Here is an 18,537-nt window from a genome sequence, read left to right as displayed (position 1 = left end):
ATCTAAAACCAATAAAATGAAATTAGAGACATAGAGGTAGAGTGGAGATGGGAGAATTTTGGGGGAACAGCTGTTGTCGAGCAGGAAAGAGGGTAGGAGGCGGCGACCTGCCAACTGCTGCTGTCCGTCGCGGCGGCGGTGGCGGCAACGGTCGGTCGAAGATAGAGGAGGGGGCAGAGGAGGCGCCGCAGCATCGGCTTTCCCGATGGCTGTTCGGCTGAGGGGAAGCAGAGAGAGAGGGGGGGATGGCTGAAGAACAGCGCCGCCGGCGCTGTGCGCCACAGCGGCCGAAGGGAGGAGACAGGGGCGGCGGCGCGGTCTCGGCTCTGCTGTGCTGTTCCGGTCGAAGGAGGAGGTGGCTGGGACGGCGAGGACAGGGGCAGGGGAGGATGAAGGGAGATAGGAAGATAGGGAAGGAGAGTGAGGAGGTATGAGCCGCCGGCCTCCGACGACGGCGCGGCCGTCCGGTGGCGCGGCGGCAGGGCACCGAGAGGGAGAGAATAAGAGAGGGAGTGAGCTGCGTGAGTGTGGAGTGTGTGTTGAAGTTGTAGGATTTAAGTTAGGGCAAGAGTTGGAAGTTTGGGCTTGGGCCTAGGGTTGGTTTTTATTTAATTGTTGGGCTCTTATTTTAAATGGGCTGGACTTCATATTTTAAATTGCATTATTAAGTTGGGCCTGATTATTTTTTATTAAATCCCAACTCAAATTTTAATAAGAGCATGCATTTTATATTTTGATTCATTAGACCAACTATTTTCCAAATGATTTTATGATAATAAATTCTTAAGATTTAAACTACTATTATTATTATTTTAAAGTTCAATTAGGCCCTTATATTTTATTATTTGAATTTATCTGACTAGGTGCGACGCGACTAGGACATAACTTTTCATTGAACTATTCAAGTCAGTTATCAAGTTCAAGTTTCAGGTGTGGGATTTATTTCAGTACATGCTGTGGTTAATCTTTGTCCATTTTAATATTATGTGTTTGCCATATGTGTTGTAAATTCAGTTATATCGCTAGGGGCCCGCTCAATGGGTCCAGGACTTCACCGTCCTTGGTATGCCACAATGCGATTTCATGTTACAGTTAGGGTTGCAACCTATTCGCCAGGGGCCTGCTCAATGGGTCCAGGACTTTAAAGTCCTTGGTATGCCACCGTGCGAATTTCAGTTATCAGTACAGTGCAGTGCGTATGTGTTGACCATTGTATTAACGTGGACAATTATTGCATGTTTCTCACACTGAGTATATTCTGTATGCTCATCCCATATTAAACATTTCAGGTATTTTGACGTTGGAGACGCGTGGAAGGTCGAATGGGCGCATCGAGATTCAAGACATTTATCAAGTAGTTGATTTGATTTTCAACTAATTTAAGTATTTAAAGTTTTGCTTAGCACAAGTTTTACCTAATACTTGGATATTTTGATGACATCTTTATGTCATGCTTTGAAATAAGAGGTTGATTGTCGATTTTTAAATCAAAGTTAGCCTTTGAGTACATTATTTAAAAGTTTAATTTTTTTAGGGTTTTCTCCCTTTGAAGTGTTTTCAAAATATTTTATTTAAAAATTTATTTATTTGATAATAAATCCAAATCTTTATTTTATGATATTTCCGCTGTCAAAAAAAAATTATGTACATTCATATTTTAATACGTTAATTAGATTAGGGTGTTACAGCATGGTATCAGAGCAGGTCTACTTTCCTGTAGACTCTGCAAAATAAAATTTTCTTAAAGTTTTTGTGTGAGAAAGCCATTCGACCACTGCGCGCTCCGACTTAAAGGTAAATGTATTTCAAAATATTTTAATGGGGATGAGTATAAACTGTTTATATTCCGAAATTCTATTGAAATTGCTGCAATTGTTGAAGTTATTTTGAGGAAGTTCATGTTCATATTACAAGTTATTATGTTGAGGATCAATTGCAGCCATGAATTTATTTCGAAATTTTACAGTCCCTGATGTCAAAGCATGAGTTATGAAATTGAGGTTATATTATGAGAAAGTTCATTTTATAAGTAATCATGTTGAAGTTTATTGCAACTATAGTTTTGTTTTGAAATTTCACAGTCCATGATGTTAAAGTATGAGTTGTGAAAAATTTTATTTTTAAACGTAGTCCTCGAATTAGGAATAACCTATAAATTTTCCTAGAAACGGCCTTGTTCTATATTCTTTTATTTCTGTAAGGATATGTAAGTTAGAAATCGATAGTGGCCATGATTATAGAACCATCAGGAATCACGTGCATATTCCCACTATGCCGAGAACACTACTTCGAATCACGAAGAAGAAGCAAGAAATTCGTCCAACTAGTGGCGTGGTTTTATGAGTTAGTTTTTGAATGCATTGCGAGGATTTATCCAACAACAAACTCAAGCTCAAGCTACGCGACTTATAGTAACTCAAATTCATATCACGACGGATCATGTTATTGAATGACTTCGAAACTACAACTCGCCTCGATTCAGTAGACTCGATAGGCTGTTAACAGTCGAAGAGAGCTGGAGGACTAGAACGAGTTTTCACTCACATCAATTGTATCAACGAATAGAAAGTATTTTGTCATATCTTTTAACTTGTGGAGGAACTCAGCAACGACGATATCTGTGATGAAAGCAATGAAGATATTAGATCAATATTCTAGGAAGGGCCGTGTAGTAAACGTTGAAGGAAAAGAAGACGAAGAACTTTCCCTCGAGAGTGTGCCAGTGGTACGTGATTTTTCCTCGACGTTACCCCGAGAATCTAGCTTGAATACCGCCGTTAGATAAGCAAGTGGAGTTCACGATCAATTTAGTACCTGGAGTTGCACCAATTTCAAAGCACTGTATAGGATGGCGCCAAATGAGAAGAGTTAAAAACGCAATTTCAAAGCTTTTAGACATAAAGGTTTACTATTGACCAAACGTGTCATCATAGGGAACGTCATTCTTAATTGTCAAGAAGAAAGTCGATACGATGCATATGTATATCGATTATCACACGCTCAATCGACTTACCATCAAGAAGAAGTATCATTTGCCACGGATAAAAGACTTATTCGACAAACTCAAAGGATCAAAATTGATTTCAAAGATTGATTTGCGGTCTGATTACCATCAACTTAAGATAAGAGCGATATCCAAAAAATGACTTTTCATATTAGAGATGGTGCTTACGAATTTGTAGTAGTGGCACTAGTTTAACCTAAGCTTCAGTGGTGTTTATGGATTTGATTAAATCGTGTTTTCTACTTGTTGCTGAGCAAATTCATCATCAACGATATTTTGATATTCTCACAGGACAATGCACATCATGAAGATCGTCTCAATCCCGCTTTAGAAACATTATCGAGTGAGAAACGTTATGTAGATTTAAGAAGTGCGAGTTTTCGTTAAATCGAGTAGTCTTTCTCGCTCGCGTAGTAATTGCTCAAGGAATCGAAGTGGACCCAGCTAAAGCAGAAGCTATCAATAATTGGAGGACGCTTACAAATGCTAGTGAGTAAAATGTGTCTTAGGACTCGCAGGTTATTGTAGAAGATTCATCAAGGCACGATTAACAAGGAGATCAGTCACGTTCAAATGACTGACAAGTGCGGGCATGATTTCAAGAATTGAAGAGAAGATTGACGACAGTACCAGTGTTGACCATACCAGCTGGATTAGACAACTCAGTATCTACACTGACACATTGAAGCAAAGAGCTGGACAGGAGACAGAAAAGATGGCTAGAGCTTGTGTTAGACTACGATTACACCATACAACATTACCAAGAAAAAGCTAATGTGGTGGCGTGGCACTTAGCAGGAAAAGATAAAAGACAACTCGCTTGGATGATAACTCAACAAGAGACCTTGATAAGAGAATTCAAAAGGTAGAAACTCGACGTAGTAACTTCGAATACTCAGAAAGTTAAGTTAGCAACATTAGTGTTCACGATACAAGATTAACTTAAGGAAGCTCAGGAAATCAACGACTTTTCTCCACCGAATGACGAATAGAGATTTAAGAGACGATAATATGGATATTCATATTGGCAAGTGATAGAATGTTTAGTAGGTAGACAGAATTCGGGTCCCCATGGACATTAAACTGATGGAGAAATTTTTTTTTCAAGAGCATCGCACGAGTTACACGGCACGCCCTGGAAACACCAAGACCTTCACAAGATGTTAAAGATGAAAGAAGAAAACGATAGTTGAGTCTGTTAGGAAACTCAATTACCGTCGATAGAATTCACGAATAATAGCAGTTTTCCAACTACTATCAACATAGGCTCTATACGAGGCATTATATAGGAAAAAGTGTAGGTCATCTTTACATTAGGGATGTATTTGGCAAACGATAAGTGTTAGGCCCAAAAATCGTGAAAGCAACCATCGAAGTAATTGCGAGACAAAAGGATCAAAATGGCACGGGACCGATAGAAGAAAGAAGTTCTATTTCGACGTTCTATTTCAAGGTTGGCGGAAGTATTCTCCTTAAGTAGCACCGATAAATACAGTCCCGTGGTTCAGAAAGAAACGAAAATTGAGACCTCGATTTATAGGTTCGTTTAAAATTCGAGAACGAATAGGATGACGTAGCCTACCGTCTAGCTTTCACGCTACAACGGTCAGCAGTACAAATGTGTGTCTCGAGGATTGCGAAATACTTGCACGATTTCAGCCACATCATTCATCAGCGTACAAAGAGAAGTCAATCAGTATACTAGATCAAAAGTACAAGCTTTACGAAGTCAAGAAGCACCGATAGTCAAATATAGAGTGAACTAGGCACGGACCCCAAGAAACTACATGAGAATGAGAAGAGAAATCCTAGCTCATTATTCCCATTTAGAACCTATTAAGTTAAATTTCGAGGACGAAATTTTTTTTTAAGTGGGTAGGTTTGTCACAGCCCAAAACCGTTTATTTCCTTTGTAGATTTTTATTTGGAAATTGTTATATTTTCGAGTTATTAATATATATATCTGTAAGTCAAGTTCGTAAATTTAGTCTAGTCGTGCCCCTAGTTAGATGTATGATTTTGAACTATAGATTATATCTATGGAAATAGAAGGATATATTCAATTACTTTTAATTTATTTTGGGCCTAAATAAAACTATTTGCTATTTAATGTTATGTTGGGCCTTAACTATTTATTTACTCTTGTTGGGCTGAAATTTAATAAAAGCCCATAACATCTTACAAGATCAGAGCAATACGTGTTTTTCTTTCTCATCCAAGATCTGTATCAATTTTAACCACAATTTCTAAATCTTCTTAGCTAAAGCTTATTTCCTCAGCCACATGTTTTACTTGGGAAACAAGTTCTATCATTTCTGCACAAATAATTCATTCTATTTAAAGTTTATCTACAAATTTCCACCGCCTCATTTTTATCATGTTTACTTCTTTCCATTTTATTGAAAAGATTTCAAAACCGTAAATCCAGCAATTCTCATTCTGCTCTTCATTCTGCTCTTCTCATTCAACTGGTAACCTTGCTATCCTGTGAAATTTTTATGATTTTAATCCGACACAACAAAGTTATTACTTTCATTTTCTTCTTCATTTAGCTTCTACAGAAACACAATTTTTGTTCTATAATCCAGAAACCCAGTAAACTGCCCACGCATAATCTAAAACCAATAAAATGAAATTAGAGACATAGAGGTAGAGTGGAGATGGGAGAATTTTGGGGGAACAGCTGTTGTCGAGCAGGAAAGAGGGTAGGAGGCGGCGACCTGCCAACTGCTGCTGTCCGTCGCGGCGGCGGTGGCGGCAACGGTCGGTCGAAGATAGAGGAGGGGGCAGAGGAGGCGCCGCAGCATCGGCTTTCCCGATGGCTGTTCGGCTGAGGGGAAGCAGAGAGAGAGGGGGGGATGGCTGAAGAACAGCGCCGCCGGCGCTGTGCGCCACAGCGGCCGAAGGGAGGAGACAGGGGCGGCGGCGCGGTCTCGGCTCTGCTGTGCTGTTCCGGTCGAAGGAGGAGGTGGCTGGGACGGCGAGGACAGGGGCAGGGGAGGATGAAGGGAGATAGGAAGATAGGGAAGGAGAGTGAGGAGGTATGAGCCGCCGGCCTCCGACGACGGCGCGGCCGTCCGGTGGCGCGGCGGCAGGGCACCGAGAGGGAGAGAATAAGAGAGGGAGTGAGCTGCGTGAGTGTGGAGTGTGTGTTGAAGTTGTAGGATTTAAGTTAGGGCAAGAGTTGGAAGTTTGGGCTTGGGCCTAGGGTTGGTTTTTATTTAATTGTTGGGCTCTTATTTTAAATGGGCTGGACTTCATATTTTAAATTGCATTATTAAGTTGGGCCTGATTATTTTTTATTAAATCCCAACTCAAATTTTAATAAGAGCATGCATTTTATATTTTGATTCATTAGACCAACTATTTTCCAAATGATTTTATGATAATAAATTCTTAAGATTTAAACTACTATTATTATTATTTTAAAGTTCAATTAGGCCCTTATATTTTATTATTTGAATTTATCTGACTAGGTGCGACGCGACTAGGACATAACTTTTCATTGAACTATTCAAGTCAGTTATCAAGTTCAAGTTTCAGGTGTGGGATTTATTTCAGTACATGCTGTGGTTAATCTTTGTCCATTTTAATATTATGTGTTTGCCATATGTGTTGTAAATTCAGTTATATCGCTAGGGGCCCGCTCAATGGGTCCAGGACTTCACCGTCCTTGGTATGCCACAATGCGATTTCATGTTACAGTTAGGGTTGCAACCTATTCGCCAGGGGCCTGCTCAATGGGTCCAGGACTTTAAAGTCCTTGGTATGCCACCGTGCGAATTTCAGTTATCAGTACAGTGCAGTGCGTATGTGTTGACCATTGTATTAACGTGGACAATTATTGCATGTTTCTCACACTGAGTATATTCTGTATGCTCATCCCATATTAAACATTTCAGGTATTTTGACGTTGGAGACGCGTGGAAGGTCGAATGGGCGCATCGAGATTCAAGACATTTATCAAGTAGTTGATTTGATTTTCAACTAATTTAAGTATTTAAAGTTTTGCTTAGCACAAGTTTTACCTAATACTTGGATATTTTGATGACATCTTTATGTCATGCTTTGAAATAAGAGGTTGATTGTCGATTTTTAAATCAAAGTTAGCCTTTGAGTACATTATTTAAAAGTTTAATTTTTTTAGGGTTTTCTCCCTTTGAAGTGTTTTCAAAATATTTTATTTAAAAATTTATTTATTTGATAATAAATCCAAATCTTTATTTTATGATATTTCCGCTGTCAAAAAAAAATTATGTACATTCATATTTTAATACGTTAATTAGATTAGGGTGTTACACGATAAATAAACAAATCAAACTCGAGCTTGGTAGCATTCGGCTCATTAGCTCGTGAACAAGTTCGTTAAGTAATTTAGCTTGAAACAATTTATATTTATCCACTAAAATTAATAATAATTATATTAAATCTCTAATTAACTTTGTTTGTTATAGAAAAGTAATTAATATATTTATTATTTTGAATGAAATAATTTATTTTAAAAGAAAATAATTAATATTTTGAATATAAATATAAATTTAGAAAGTTCGTATATGCTCGATTAAGCTCGTGAGCCTCAAAGTATTCGTTAAACGAAGTTCGAGATTCTATTCGATATTAAATAAATCAAACTTGAGCACACCACTATTTAGTTCGACTCGATTTGATTACACTTTTTTTAATCAATAAAATGTCGTTAAAATAAATATAAATAAATTCACTGTATAATTGGAGACACATCAAATAGTTAAGACGTAAAAATAGTTTTGCTATCATTAATTCTAGGGTAAAGGTGCAGATTAGTCCCTAAAGTAGACCCCCTAGAGCGTTTAGCCCCCCACACTCGACTTTGGTGCAAATACCTCCCCTATAGTACATAAAAAAATATGCAACTTAACCCACGAAGAAAACAGACTTCTAACACCGTTTCCTTGATTTTTTATTTTATTTTTTTCATTTATTTTGTAGTGGGTCCCACCTTAAACAAATCAACTACTCTCTTCTAGTCCCTTTCCTCTTCCTCCTCCCACCACCACCACCACCTCCATTCCTCCGCCTTCTACGGCAGCGGCGCCACCTGGGATAAGCAGGTCCGCCGCTCCTCCATCCCCCGCCGCCCAAATAGTTTCTCCGTCCTGCTCCTCCACCCCCCGCCGCCCCAACAGATTCTTCGTCCTGCTCCTCCACCCCCTGCCGCTCCAACAGCTTCTCCGTCCAAGAAGCGCGGAAACGCGAAAATTCAACTTTAAAATAAAACAATACTAGATCAAATGTGAAATCAGATTCCAACACCACCACAACATACATCAACATTCATTTCACAATCTCCAGATTCTCAAATCACAGAAACGAAATTCATGAAATAAATCCATCAGATCGAAATGGTGTTCCAGATCCACACGATGTCGTTGACGCACGACGACCTCCCCTGCAAGGACAACGACGACCTCTGCCACAGAAAGCCGACGAACCACAAGGTGTTCGGCGAAGACGTTGCAGTCCTAGTCGCCGTCGCGCTCCTGTCGTTGGCGTTCGAGTACGTGGCGGTGGCGACGAGGGGATCACTGCCAGAGAGGATCTTAAGGGCTTTGGGGGAGCTGGCGAAGTCGATCGGGGCGTAGGGGCTGGTGCGGGGGCAGGTGGTGGATATCTACTCGGAGATGATGGCAGATGTAGGGCTGGATCACCTGGAGTTCGTCCACCTCCACAAGACGACGACTTTGTTGTAGGGGTCGGTGGTAGAGGACAGACAAGAAAATGGTGGGACCCACTTCAAAATTAAAAAAAAAAATAAAGGTAACGGCGTTAAACAGCCGTTTTCTTCATGGGTTTAAATGCACCCTTATTCTAGACTATGGGGGAGGTTTTTGCACCAAGGTCGAGAATGGGGAGCTAAACGCTCTAGGGGGGTCTAGTTCAGACTATGTTTATCAGCAACCACCCAACCACCCAACAATCCAACCATCTTCAATATTTAATTAATTTCTCTTTCTTCCACATCACCAATATTCATTCCAACCCAACCACTTCTATTTTTATTGGTTTATCAATGACCACCCAACCATCCAACCACAACATTATATATAATTATTTTGTTATTATTTTTAATAATAATAATTTTAGTAATATTAAAATATTATAAAAAAATAACAAACTAATAAAAATAAAAATTACGACGAACTAAAAATAGAAATTACAACAACTCAAACTCGAAAAAAAAAAAAAATAATACATACTACTAGCATTTAATTATCATCGCCAAACTTTTGCCACATATGTAGAGAGGAAAAATAGAAGATTTTGAAGGTGTGTTGAAATATAGCAAGAGTGGTCTCTATTTATAGAGAATGAAAAAATATAAATTTTGATATACATATATATATTTTTTAATATTTTATATAAAAGATATACTAATTTTTATTAATTATCCAAACAAAATTTACTCTATCAATTAAATATTGACAAGTGTCAAGATACCATTAATCCATGTTTGAGGAGAGAGAGACCGCGCATGGTCTCTTTTTTTTCATGGTCGACCTCTCTCAATTTTACATCTTCAATTGTTTTTTATTTTTATTTTCCTTTAATGATGTGGCAAGAGACCTGGTCTCATTTTTGGAACCGATAATGTTGGTCTCAGGGGTAGATGTGCACCTTAACCCTTAATTCTACATGCTTTAATATAAATAAAATCAAATTTCAAATCCAACTCTACGAATTGGGTGATGATATTATATTATTATTATAATAAATAAATTGATTTAGTTAGGCAAATTCTATATTAAACCAATCAGCAAGAACCCTAAAACCCCCCGTCGCCAACCTCAATCCCTCTCTTCATTCCAGGCGACATGGAGGCGTCGCCGCCAGATTTCTCCGAGGACTTCTCCTCCGCCGTGCTCTCCCAGTTCAGCAACTCCACCAACGAGCACCACCTTCACGTCTGCGCTACCATCGGCGCCATGTCGCAGGAACTCCGGGAGAAACGCCTCCCCCTCACCCCCATCACTTACTTCGGCGCCACCTGCTCCTCTCTCGACCGCCTCTCGTCGAGCACCGACTCCTCCGCGTCTATCCTCGACTCCCTGCTCACGATTCTGTCCCTCGTCGTCGTCCGATTACCACCAGCTGTTCTGACATCCAAGTACAGTTATCTCTCCGAGCTGCTGATTAAGATTCTTGGAGTAAAATCCGTTGGAGCTGAGGGTGTTGTGCCTGGATTAAATTGCGTTTCGCGATTGCTGATTCTGAGAGAGAAGGCGGCGTGGGAAGATGTGGCCGAGCTGTATGGTGTTCTGATTGGTTACATCACTGAGGATCGCTTCAAGGTCGGGGAGAGTTCTAACTTTTTCTGAATGTCTACAGCACGCGATTAATTTAATTGTTCAATGGTCCGAATTTTGATACCTTTGTTGTTTTTCACCTTGGTTCCTTATTCCTTGCTTTCAGTATGCTATGAAAAATCCATTTGTATGAGTATCATTTTAATTGGTAGATTTAAACAGTCATGAAATTATGTTTTAAATCATGTTTTATGTTTTGCCTGATTGTATTGATAGCTTTCCCTAGTAGCATTCACCTCTTTCAGATAATTACTTTACCAACATTCTTTCAATTGACAATTGTGGTTTTCAATTGACAATGATGGTTGGATGGTATATGCAGGTAAGGAAACGGTCACATTCATGTCTACGTGATGTATTGAAATATTTTCAGTTAGTACCCACGCTTTCTCACTTACTAGCATCTGCAAGTGAAGCCATAACAAATGTCTTTGTGAGGTTTCTTCTGCTTGCTGGAGGATCAAATGAAAGTATTTCAGAAGCGTCTGGAACAGCACGGAATGTTCTCAGAATTCTGGATGCTCTAAAAATTTGTCTTCCTTATATGTCATCAAAATCCACATCAAACATACTGGAGCGTTTCAGGTCTCTCTTGACGCTTAAACAGCGCGTTGTCACTATACCTATAACAGATGGTTTAAAAAACCTGTGTCTCCATCCGGGTGCAGAAATATCTGCTGAAATACTGCTTGATCTATTATGCTCTCTAGTCAGCTCAGGCTCTCCAGAGGGCTCATCTGCTGATAGCATGACGTCAACGATTCGCTTGCTAGACATTGGGATGAAAAGAGTGTACTCACTAAACAGGCAAATATGTGTCGTCAAGCTTCCTCTTGTTTTTAATGCACTAAAAGGTCAAACTTTTTCCTTCTATTCTTTACTGTTGTTCATAGGATCCGGGTTGAGAAATTCTTGACGAGATTGCCTATTCTCACTCTGTACCTTTCCCTTTTTTCGTTCTTGACAGTGTGATAATGCCATGTCTTCGAAATCCTATGTGCTAAAATTTCTATTTGAAACCTTCCTCAGATTTTTTGACTTCGGGACATGAGGAGGCTTTGGTAGCAGCTTTGACAACATTCAAGAGCTTACTACATTCATGTGTAGATGAGAACATGATTAAACAGGGTGTTGATCAGATTACTGCCAGTGCCAATTCAGTCACCAGGAAATCTGGCCCAACTGTCATTGAAAAAATATGTGCAACAATTGAGAGCCTGCTTGATTATCATTATGAAGCAGTGTGGGATATGTCGTTTCAGATTGTTTCTGCGATGTTTGAAAAATTAGGTAGTTGCACTTGGGTCATCCTGGCTTAACCACATTGAATGAATAGTCTGCACAACTGATATGGACTTTGTTTATGTTCATCTCACAAGTATTGAGATATACTTCCTTTTGTGGATCCTTGGGGCATAGAAAGTTGCTTCATCCCATGACATGTTAACTACTCATATCTACCATAAAAAATTGAGGTTATTTGGTTTTTGCTTCTGAAATTTGTCCCTGTAATTTGATTGAAAGCGTATTGGCCTTGCAGGTAAAAATTCTGTTTACTTTATGAAGGGAACACTCAAGAGTTTAGCTGATATGCAAAAATTGCCAGATGGAGACTTTGGTTTCAAGAAAGAGGTAACATGGGTTTCCTAGTCATTTTGTTGGTGTATGTGACTTACTCTTCTATGGGCATATTTCTGATTGTTCCTTGTTTTGTTCAGTTTGTTAGTCATGTTTTGGTTCTATATTCCTTTCAATGTGATTTATTTTCTCTCTTGTATGTGTCTACTGTCTATTGAGGTTCCACTTTTTAATAATTTATGCTGAAGTTCAACATAGCCAATGCTCTTTATTTTTGGCACTGGTTTGCGGTTTGGAATTTCATCACCAAATCTTCCCTTTTCTTTTTAATAAATAGAAATTTGAATTCATGGGGCACTGAAATTAATTTTTGCAGTTGCATGAGTGTGTGGGAACAGCTCTTGGCGCTATGGGACCTGAGAACTTTTTGAGTCTTCTACCTCTTAATTTGGGTGTTCCAGATCTATCCGAGAGCAATCTATGGCTGTTTCCAATCCTGAAACAGTATATTGTTGGTGCTCGTTTGAGTTTCTTTACCAATTCAATCTTACCCATGGCTGTAGAGATGAAGCGGAGGTCAGCAATGGTATAAGCATCTTCCACAGTACTTTATTTGCATGTTTTTTAAGGAAGATACACCCCTAGCGTTATTGTGGGCAAGGTTTCTATTTTCCAGAAACTGTTTTTTATATGACTAAAATAATTTTGAGGCCTCTTTTCTTATTTCTTACATTTATATAGACAGATTTTTATATGACAAATAATTTTGAGGTCTCTTTTCTTATTTCTTAAATCTTAAGACTAATATGGAACCTGCTAAAAATAAAAAAACGAAAAGATTAATGAGAATTTGGAATTTGTAAAAAACAAATAGATGATGAGAAAAATAGGAAGTTGGCTGATATTTGTCAGCCAGAATTGCCCCCAAAAATGCTATTATGTAAAATTTTGCCCCCCAAAAGTGTTACTTTTCTATTTGCACCTTTTCCCTTTACTCTTTTCTTTTGTTGAATTTTATTGCGAGTGCTGAACAAACAGTAAAAATATTTACCCAGCTTGAACAAGAAGGAAAACTACAGTCAGCGAGGAGTGTTGATGGAATTGTATACTCCTTGTGGTCACTACTGCCATCCTTTTGCAACTATCCTGTTGACACTGCTGAAAGTTTCAAGGGTCTTGAGGGAGCGTTATGCACTACTCTCCAAGAAGAACATGAATTTCGTGGTATAATATGTTCCAGCATACAAACTCTTATTCAGCAGAATAAGAGAATTCTGGAAGGGAAGGGGAATACCGTTGATACTGAAATAAGTGTAGCAGAACAACAAGCTGTTGCCTTGTATTCTGAAGATATTGCTAAATTTAATTTGAATGCATTGAAATCATCGGCTCTGTTGCGTGTTCTGGCTGGAGTCTATTTCAAATGCTCTAAAGATACTGCAGGAATTTTGCAGGTAATTATAACGTTTCTTCTTATTTTCATTTTCATTTTTTTTTGGCTCTAATAAATAATTATGACCCTTAAATAGTATAATCTTCGTGGATGCGTTACACTTTATGACCTTCGAACTCTCTTTCCGCTCATGCCTTGCGACCAGAATTGACATGTTGCAGGTCATAGAAGCACGAGATATGGTTGTGTGTCTTTCAATTTCCTGAATGATGTTCTGTGATACATTAGGATTTTGCTTCATGTTAGTTACTGCCTAATATATTTCAATTCCTTATCAGATCTTATTGTCTGCACAGCAATCTTTATGTCACAGCCGAAGTTACTTCCACATACGCAAATCTCAATTTAATTTTCACATATCCACAAATTATCCATTATGGAATTTCGTTGGATGAAAGGAAAATAAAGTTAGGAAAGATAGCTTAAGCAAGTAGGTTGTTTATTTTTGAATAAGTGATTGCATCAAAGATTGTAAACAAAAATTACATGTGCTAGGCGGGTTGTAGTTAGTTTCTCAGTTTGCGTATTTTTGCAGACTACAATCCGTGAGCTTGCTTCGGTATTGGATAAGGAGGTGGTCTCCTCATTTTTCAAACAATCCATGATGAAGCTTGTGAAGGTTACCAAGGAAGCCTACAAATCAAAGAACACAAAGAATTCAGATCTCATGCAGATAGATAATTCAGCAAATGATGGTTCACTGTCAGCTGCCAGGTAAGCTGTTTTGTGAGCTTGCCTGCTTAACTAATGTTATATCCTACTGCTATGGTAATCAAAGTCTTTTGCTGTGTACAGGGTACAGTTGTTTGATGTTGCAGTTTCCCTTTTACCTGGATTAGGTTCCACCGAAATTGATATTTTATTCGAGGAAATGAAACGGGCATTGAAGGTTCTCCTTGTTTTTGTTTGCATTTTGACTGTTTTCATGTGATGGAAGATAATTCATTCTTTAGATCTAATAAAATGTACAACTAAATACATTTTCTTATCAGGATGTTGATGGCTTGATCCAGAAGAAGGCCTATAGAGTGCTATCTTTGATATTACAGGTACTTTAATTTCCAAGTTAATCATGTTATCCTATGTAGTGTTTGGGTCATTGTCATTGGGGTCATCTTATTTGCTTAGAATCCTTCTGCATCATCTATTTCTATTATTATTCTCATCATTGTTATAAAATTTATAGTATTTCTATTTGTAATTGATCAACATTCTTTGTATTGATACTGATGAGATATTAGTTTGCTATTGAGTTTGGATGGTACTATTACATAGTATACTTATTCTTAGCATAATTTGTTGAGATTTGGGCTGAGAACATGAATGAAAATTATTGGACAGTACTCCGATGACTTCATTTCAAGAAAACTCGAAGAAGTTCTCTCTTTGATGGTTGAAGCGTTGCCCTCTTGTCATTTTGCTGCAAAACGTCACAGACTTGACTGCTTATACTTCCTGATCATTCACATTTCTAAGGTAATCAAGCACTAATTAGTATTCCTTCCAGCTCCCTTGCTCAACTTGATATGACTTTGTACTATTATGTAAAGGACTATCTCATTTTAATTTTATTTGTTTGCCTATCCCTGCAGGAAGGATATGAACAGAGGAGGCATGACATTACTGCTTCTTTCCTTACTGAAATTATACTTGCCCTAAAAGAGGTATGGTCTATGGTGTATCATTTGTAGATGTTATGTTTACATGGATTCATTATAATATTGAGCTTCGACATTCTATTGCATTTGTTATGTGGATCATGTTTCTCTAGCATTAAAGAGTATTGGTATGTTATACCTCCAATTTTATTGTACAGTCTGCAGTCAAATGCAGGTGTAATTAATGGTAGATTACTTTTCTAGTTCAAAAGAATTGAATTTTTCGGAGAGGCAAAAGAAGAATAGCTATTCTTGAAGCGTCACTGCTGAATGGCACCTTACTTAATTATGTTGCTGTCTATTATTATTCTAGTTGCTCTTCCTGCTGTGACTAATTTGTTGCATGTTAATGTTTGGAGACCTGTCATGTTTCTGAGCTCTCTTGCATTTTCCTTTCAAATAGAAGTTGGAAAAAAAGTAGCTGCCCTCATCATTCGGCACCTTATGGAAAACCATTATGTTTACAGATCTTTGAGCTGCAGTATGCTTGCTCTGTTCGTCACTTATGTGTCTGGTTTTCTGAGGCAGTTATAAGTATAAAGATGGAAAACTATGTTTTCTATGTAACTTATTTGCAATCTATACTGACTTTCTGTGGTTTGATGCCTTGCTTGTTATATCTGTGTACTTGTGTTGTGTGGTCTCTGTTGACTGGTTATTATCTTGCTAGACTAACAAGAAAACAAGAAATAGAGCATATGATGTTCTTGTCCAAATTGGTCATGCATGTGGAGATGAGGAGAAATCTGGCAAGAAGGAGACCTTGCAACAATTTTTCACCATGGTACTTGCTTTTGAGCTTGTGGATTTTTCTTTTCCAACTCCTTTTTATAATTGTCTTGTTTTCTTTATGCATAGGTTGCTGGGGGCCTGGCAGGGGAGACCCCTCATATGATCAGTGCTGCTATGACAGGCTTAGCCCGTTTGGCTTATGAGTTCTCTGACCTTGTTTCTGCCGCTTATAATATTCTTCCCTCGACATTTCTTCTCCTGCAAAGAAAAAACAAAGAAATTACTAAGGTCCACTTCACTTCTTTGAGATAGTACCTCCTCATTTCGTCACTACTTGCTATCCATTGTTGACTATTCTGCTGTATATTTTTGCAGGCTAATTTGGGTTTGCTGAAGGTATTAGTTGCCAAATCACAAGCTGAAGCCCTGCATGCTCACCTGCGAGGCATGGTGGAAGGCATGCTTAAGTGGCAAGATAGCGGCAAAAACCATTTCAAAGCAAAAGTGAGTTTCTTAAGTTTTAATGGCGGTAACTTACATTCTCTGCTTTAATTCATGGGAAACGTCCCACAGTTTATGACTGCCATAATAAGGCGAACTTGCATGTTAATATTGGCTCCATGAAACATCGAAATTTTGTTGGTATGAAGATTTTACCTTTTGGTAATTTTAATTATATCTGTAGGTCAAACAGCTTCTTGAAATGCTTGTAAAGAAATGTGGTCTGGATGCTGTCAAGGAAGTCATGCCTGAAGAGCATATGAAGCTGCTAACTAATATAAGAAAGGTTTTGATCGTTACAGATCATGATTTTTTCCTTTTTCTTTGTTTATCGTACTATAATATACACTTTATATTTTTTGTAAGCAGCTCAAGGAGCGGAAAGAGAAGAAACAGGTTGATAAATCTGCAGAAGATAGGTCCATGCTATCGAAGGCAACTACAACCAGGTATTCCCTTTTCACCTCATGCTCACAACTACTTAAAGACAAGTGATTGGACTTCAAATTTGTGGTTTCTTACAAAAATCCAATATTCTGAAATTTGGGGAAACAAACTTATTTGTATTACTATCTGCTATATCTATATGCTGTTTGACTTCCTCTTTGATTTACCTCTGATTTCCTTGGTTTCTCTGTTCATATAATCTAATCTAGTTGGTCCAATAATACCTGTTATGTTTCACAGGATGAGCCAATGGAATCATACAAGAATCTTTTCTGATTTTGAGGATGAAGAAACAAGGATTAGTGACGGTGGCTTTGGGAACGAAAAGAGTATTTCTGGTAGGCAGAGCAAGTATTCCTCAGGACTGCAATCCAAAGCTACTTTGTTACGGTCAGTTGGTTGATGTTTGTTACAACTATTGAGTGGATAACTTACATTAGTGTGCTCATGAAAAATATTTGCTTTCTATTTAACTATCAACTATAACACGAACCAGATCCAAGAAAGCACGCAAGGCAGCAAAACAATTGGAAGAAGACTCATTTGATCAATTAGACGATGAGCCCCTTGACATGCTGGATGGTCAGAAGATGAGGTCTGCTCTTCGATCATCAGCGCCGGTAAAGATAAAGTCTGATTCAGATGATGAACCGTGCATAGATTCTGAAGGCCGCATGATTATTCATGAGGAAGGCAAGTATAGTAAATCGGACAGGAAACAGAAACGAGAGGCAACCTCGGATGGTGATGGGGTCGATGGAAGGAGTCAAGCTGGAAGCCACAAGTCTGCAAGCACGCAGAAAACACAGAAGCGAAGAAAGACATCAGATTCTGGGTGGGCATACACAGGCAAGGAGTATGCAAGTAAAAAGGCTGGTGGTGATGTGAAGAGGAAGGACAAGCTCGAACCTTACGCGTATTGGCCACTTGACCGCAAAATGGTGAGTCGAAGACCGGAGCACCGGGCAGCCGCCAGAAGTGGTATGGCAAGGGTAGTGAAGCTAACCAAGAAGATGGAAGGGAAAAGCGTATCAAACGCCCTTTCCATGAAGGGAGCAATGTTTAAAAAGAGCAAGAAGAAAGGTGGTCTCAAGTAAACATGAATATTTGTGCATTGTTTTGTATAACAGATGAGAGGTTCACAGTTTTGTAGTATATTGGAAGTGAAACATGTAGTGAGGTTTTTGTGGTCTTCTTTGAGGTTTTCTATTTTTCCTCATATAGAATTATTGTTGTGTCATTCAATTTGAATGTCATATTGATTGGGGTTAATGTATTGTAGTCCGAAGGCAAACAGTTATTTCTGGTGTTTAGTTTCGACTCTTATAGCGTCCTTGTACTTAATTATCATGTAAATTGAAGTGTATAATTAGGGCTATAATCGGGTTGAGCCGTGCTGAATTGCTAGCAGGTTAGAGTTTTGCTCGTTTAAATATTTGGGTGTTTGAGCTTCTGCCTTGTTGATCGAGCTTGGCTCGTCACCTATTTATAGAGCTCGAATTCGTTTAGAGCTCGTCTTGTGTGATACTTGATAATATTGAATTCGAGCTTGAGATCAGCTCGTTAGATGTTTGTAAACATGATGTTCGAATTCAAATTTATTAAAAAGTTAGAAAAAATTTGATAAATTTGTGAGGGGATGAGTTTTTTGAATTTTTATTTTGTAAACTCTAAAATAAATAAGGGTATAATAGTACTTTAAGCAAAAAAGGGTTATATAACTTGTATATTAAAAACTAGGGCTATCTTACTTGTATATTTATGAACTAGGGCTATAAAAAGATTTCCCTCTCTTAATTAATGTTATTAGGGTTGAATTCG

The 18,537-nt window shown here is 38.3% G+C and overlaps 1 protein-coding gene and 1 long non-coding RNA gene across 2 annotated transcripts; both read left to right on the top strand.

The window, feature by feature from the left end:
• The first annotated feature begins 516 nt into the window (after nucleotides 1–516).
• Nucleotides 517–7,101, top strand: LOC130987967 (uncharacterized). Its single transcript, XR_009089894.1, has 3 exons — nucleotides 517–930; nucleotides 6,481–6,813; nucleotides 6,907–7,101. It is a non-coding gene; the product is annotated as an uncharacterized LOC130987967 (long non-coding RNA).
• A 2,684-nt stretch (nucleotides 7,102–9,785) lies between these two features.
• LOC130987961 (uncharacterized) lies at nucleotides 9,786–18,097 on the top strand. The gene is made up of 18 exons (XM_057911690.1): nucleotides 9,786–10,332; nucleotides 10,670–11,201; nucleotides 11,377–11,637; nucleotides 11,888–11,979; nucleotides 12,302–12,511; nucleotides 12,981–13,379; nucleotides 13,914–14,092; nucleotides 14,174–14,267; nucleotides 14,371–14,427; nucleotides 14,720–14,854; nucleotides 14,971–15,042; nucleotides 15,707–15,820; nucleotides 15,895–16,056; nucleotides 16,144–16,272; nucleotides 16,454–16,555; nucleotides 16,639–16,718; nucleotides 16,957–17,106; nucleotides 17,213–18,097. The coding sequence occupies exons 1-18, from the start codon at nucleotides 9,856–9,858 to the stop codon at nucleotides 17,811–17,813; spliced, it is 3,846 nt and encodes a 1,281-aa protein (XP_057767673.1). The 5' UTR covers nucleotides 9,786–9,855; the 3' UTR covers nucleotides 17,814–18,097.
• Nucleotides 18,098–18,537: the final 440 nt, after the last annotated feature.

The sequence above is a fragment of the Salvia miltiorrhiza genome, chromosome 1, assembly GCF_028751815.1.
Source record: "Salvia miltiorrhiza cultivar Shanhuang (shh) chromosome 1, IMPLAD_Smil_shh, whole genome shotgun sequence".
Classification (NCBI taxonomy): domain Eukaryota; kingdom Viridiplantae; phylum Streptophyta; class Magnoliopsida; order Lamiales; family Lamiaceae; genus Salvia; species Salvia miltiorrhiza.
The sequence above is the reverse complement of the archived record's forward strand: the minus strand, read 5'-3'. Positions and strand labels throughout refer to the sequence as shown.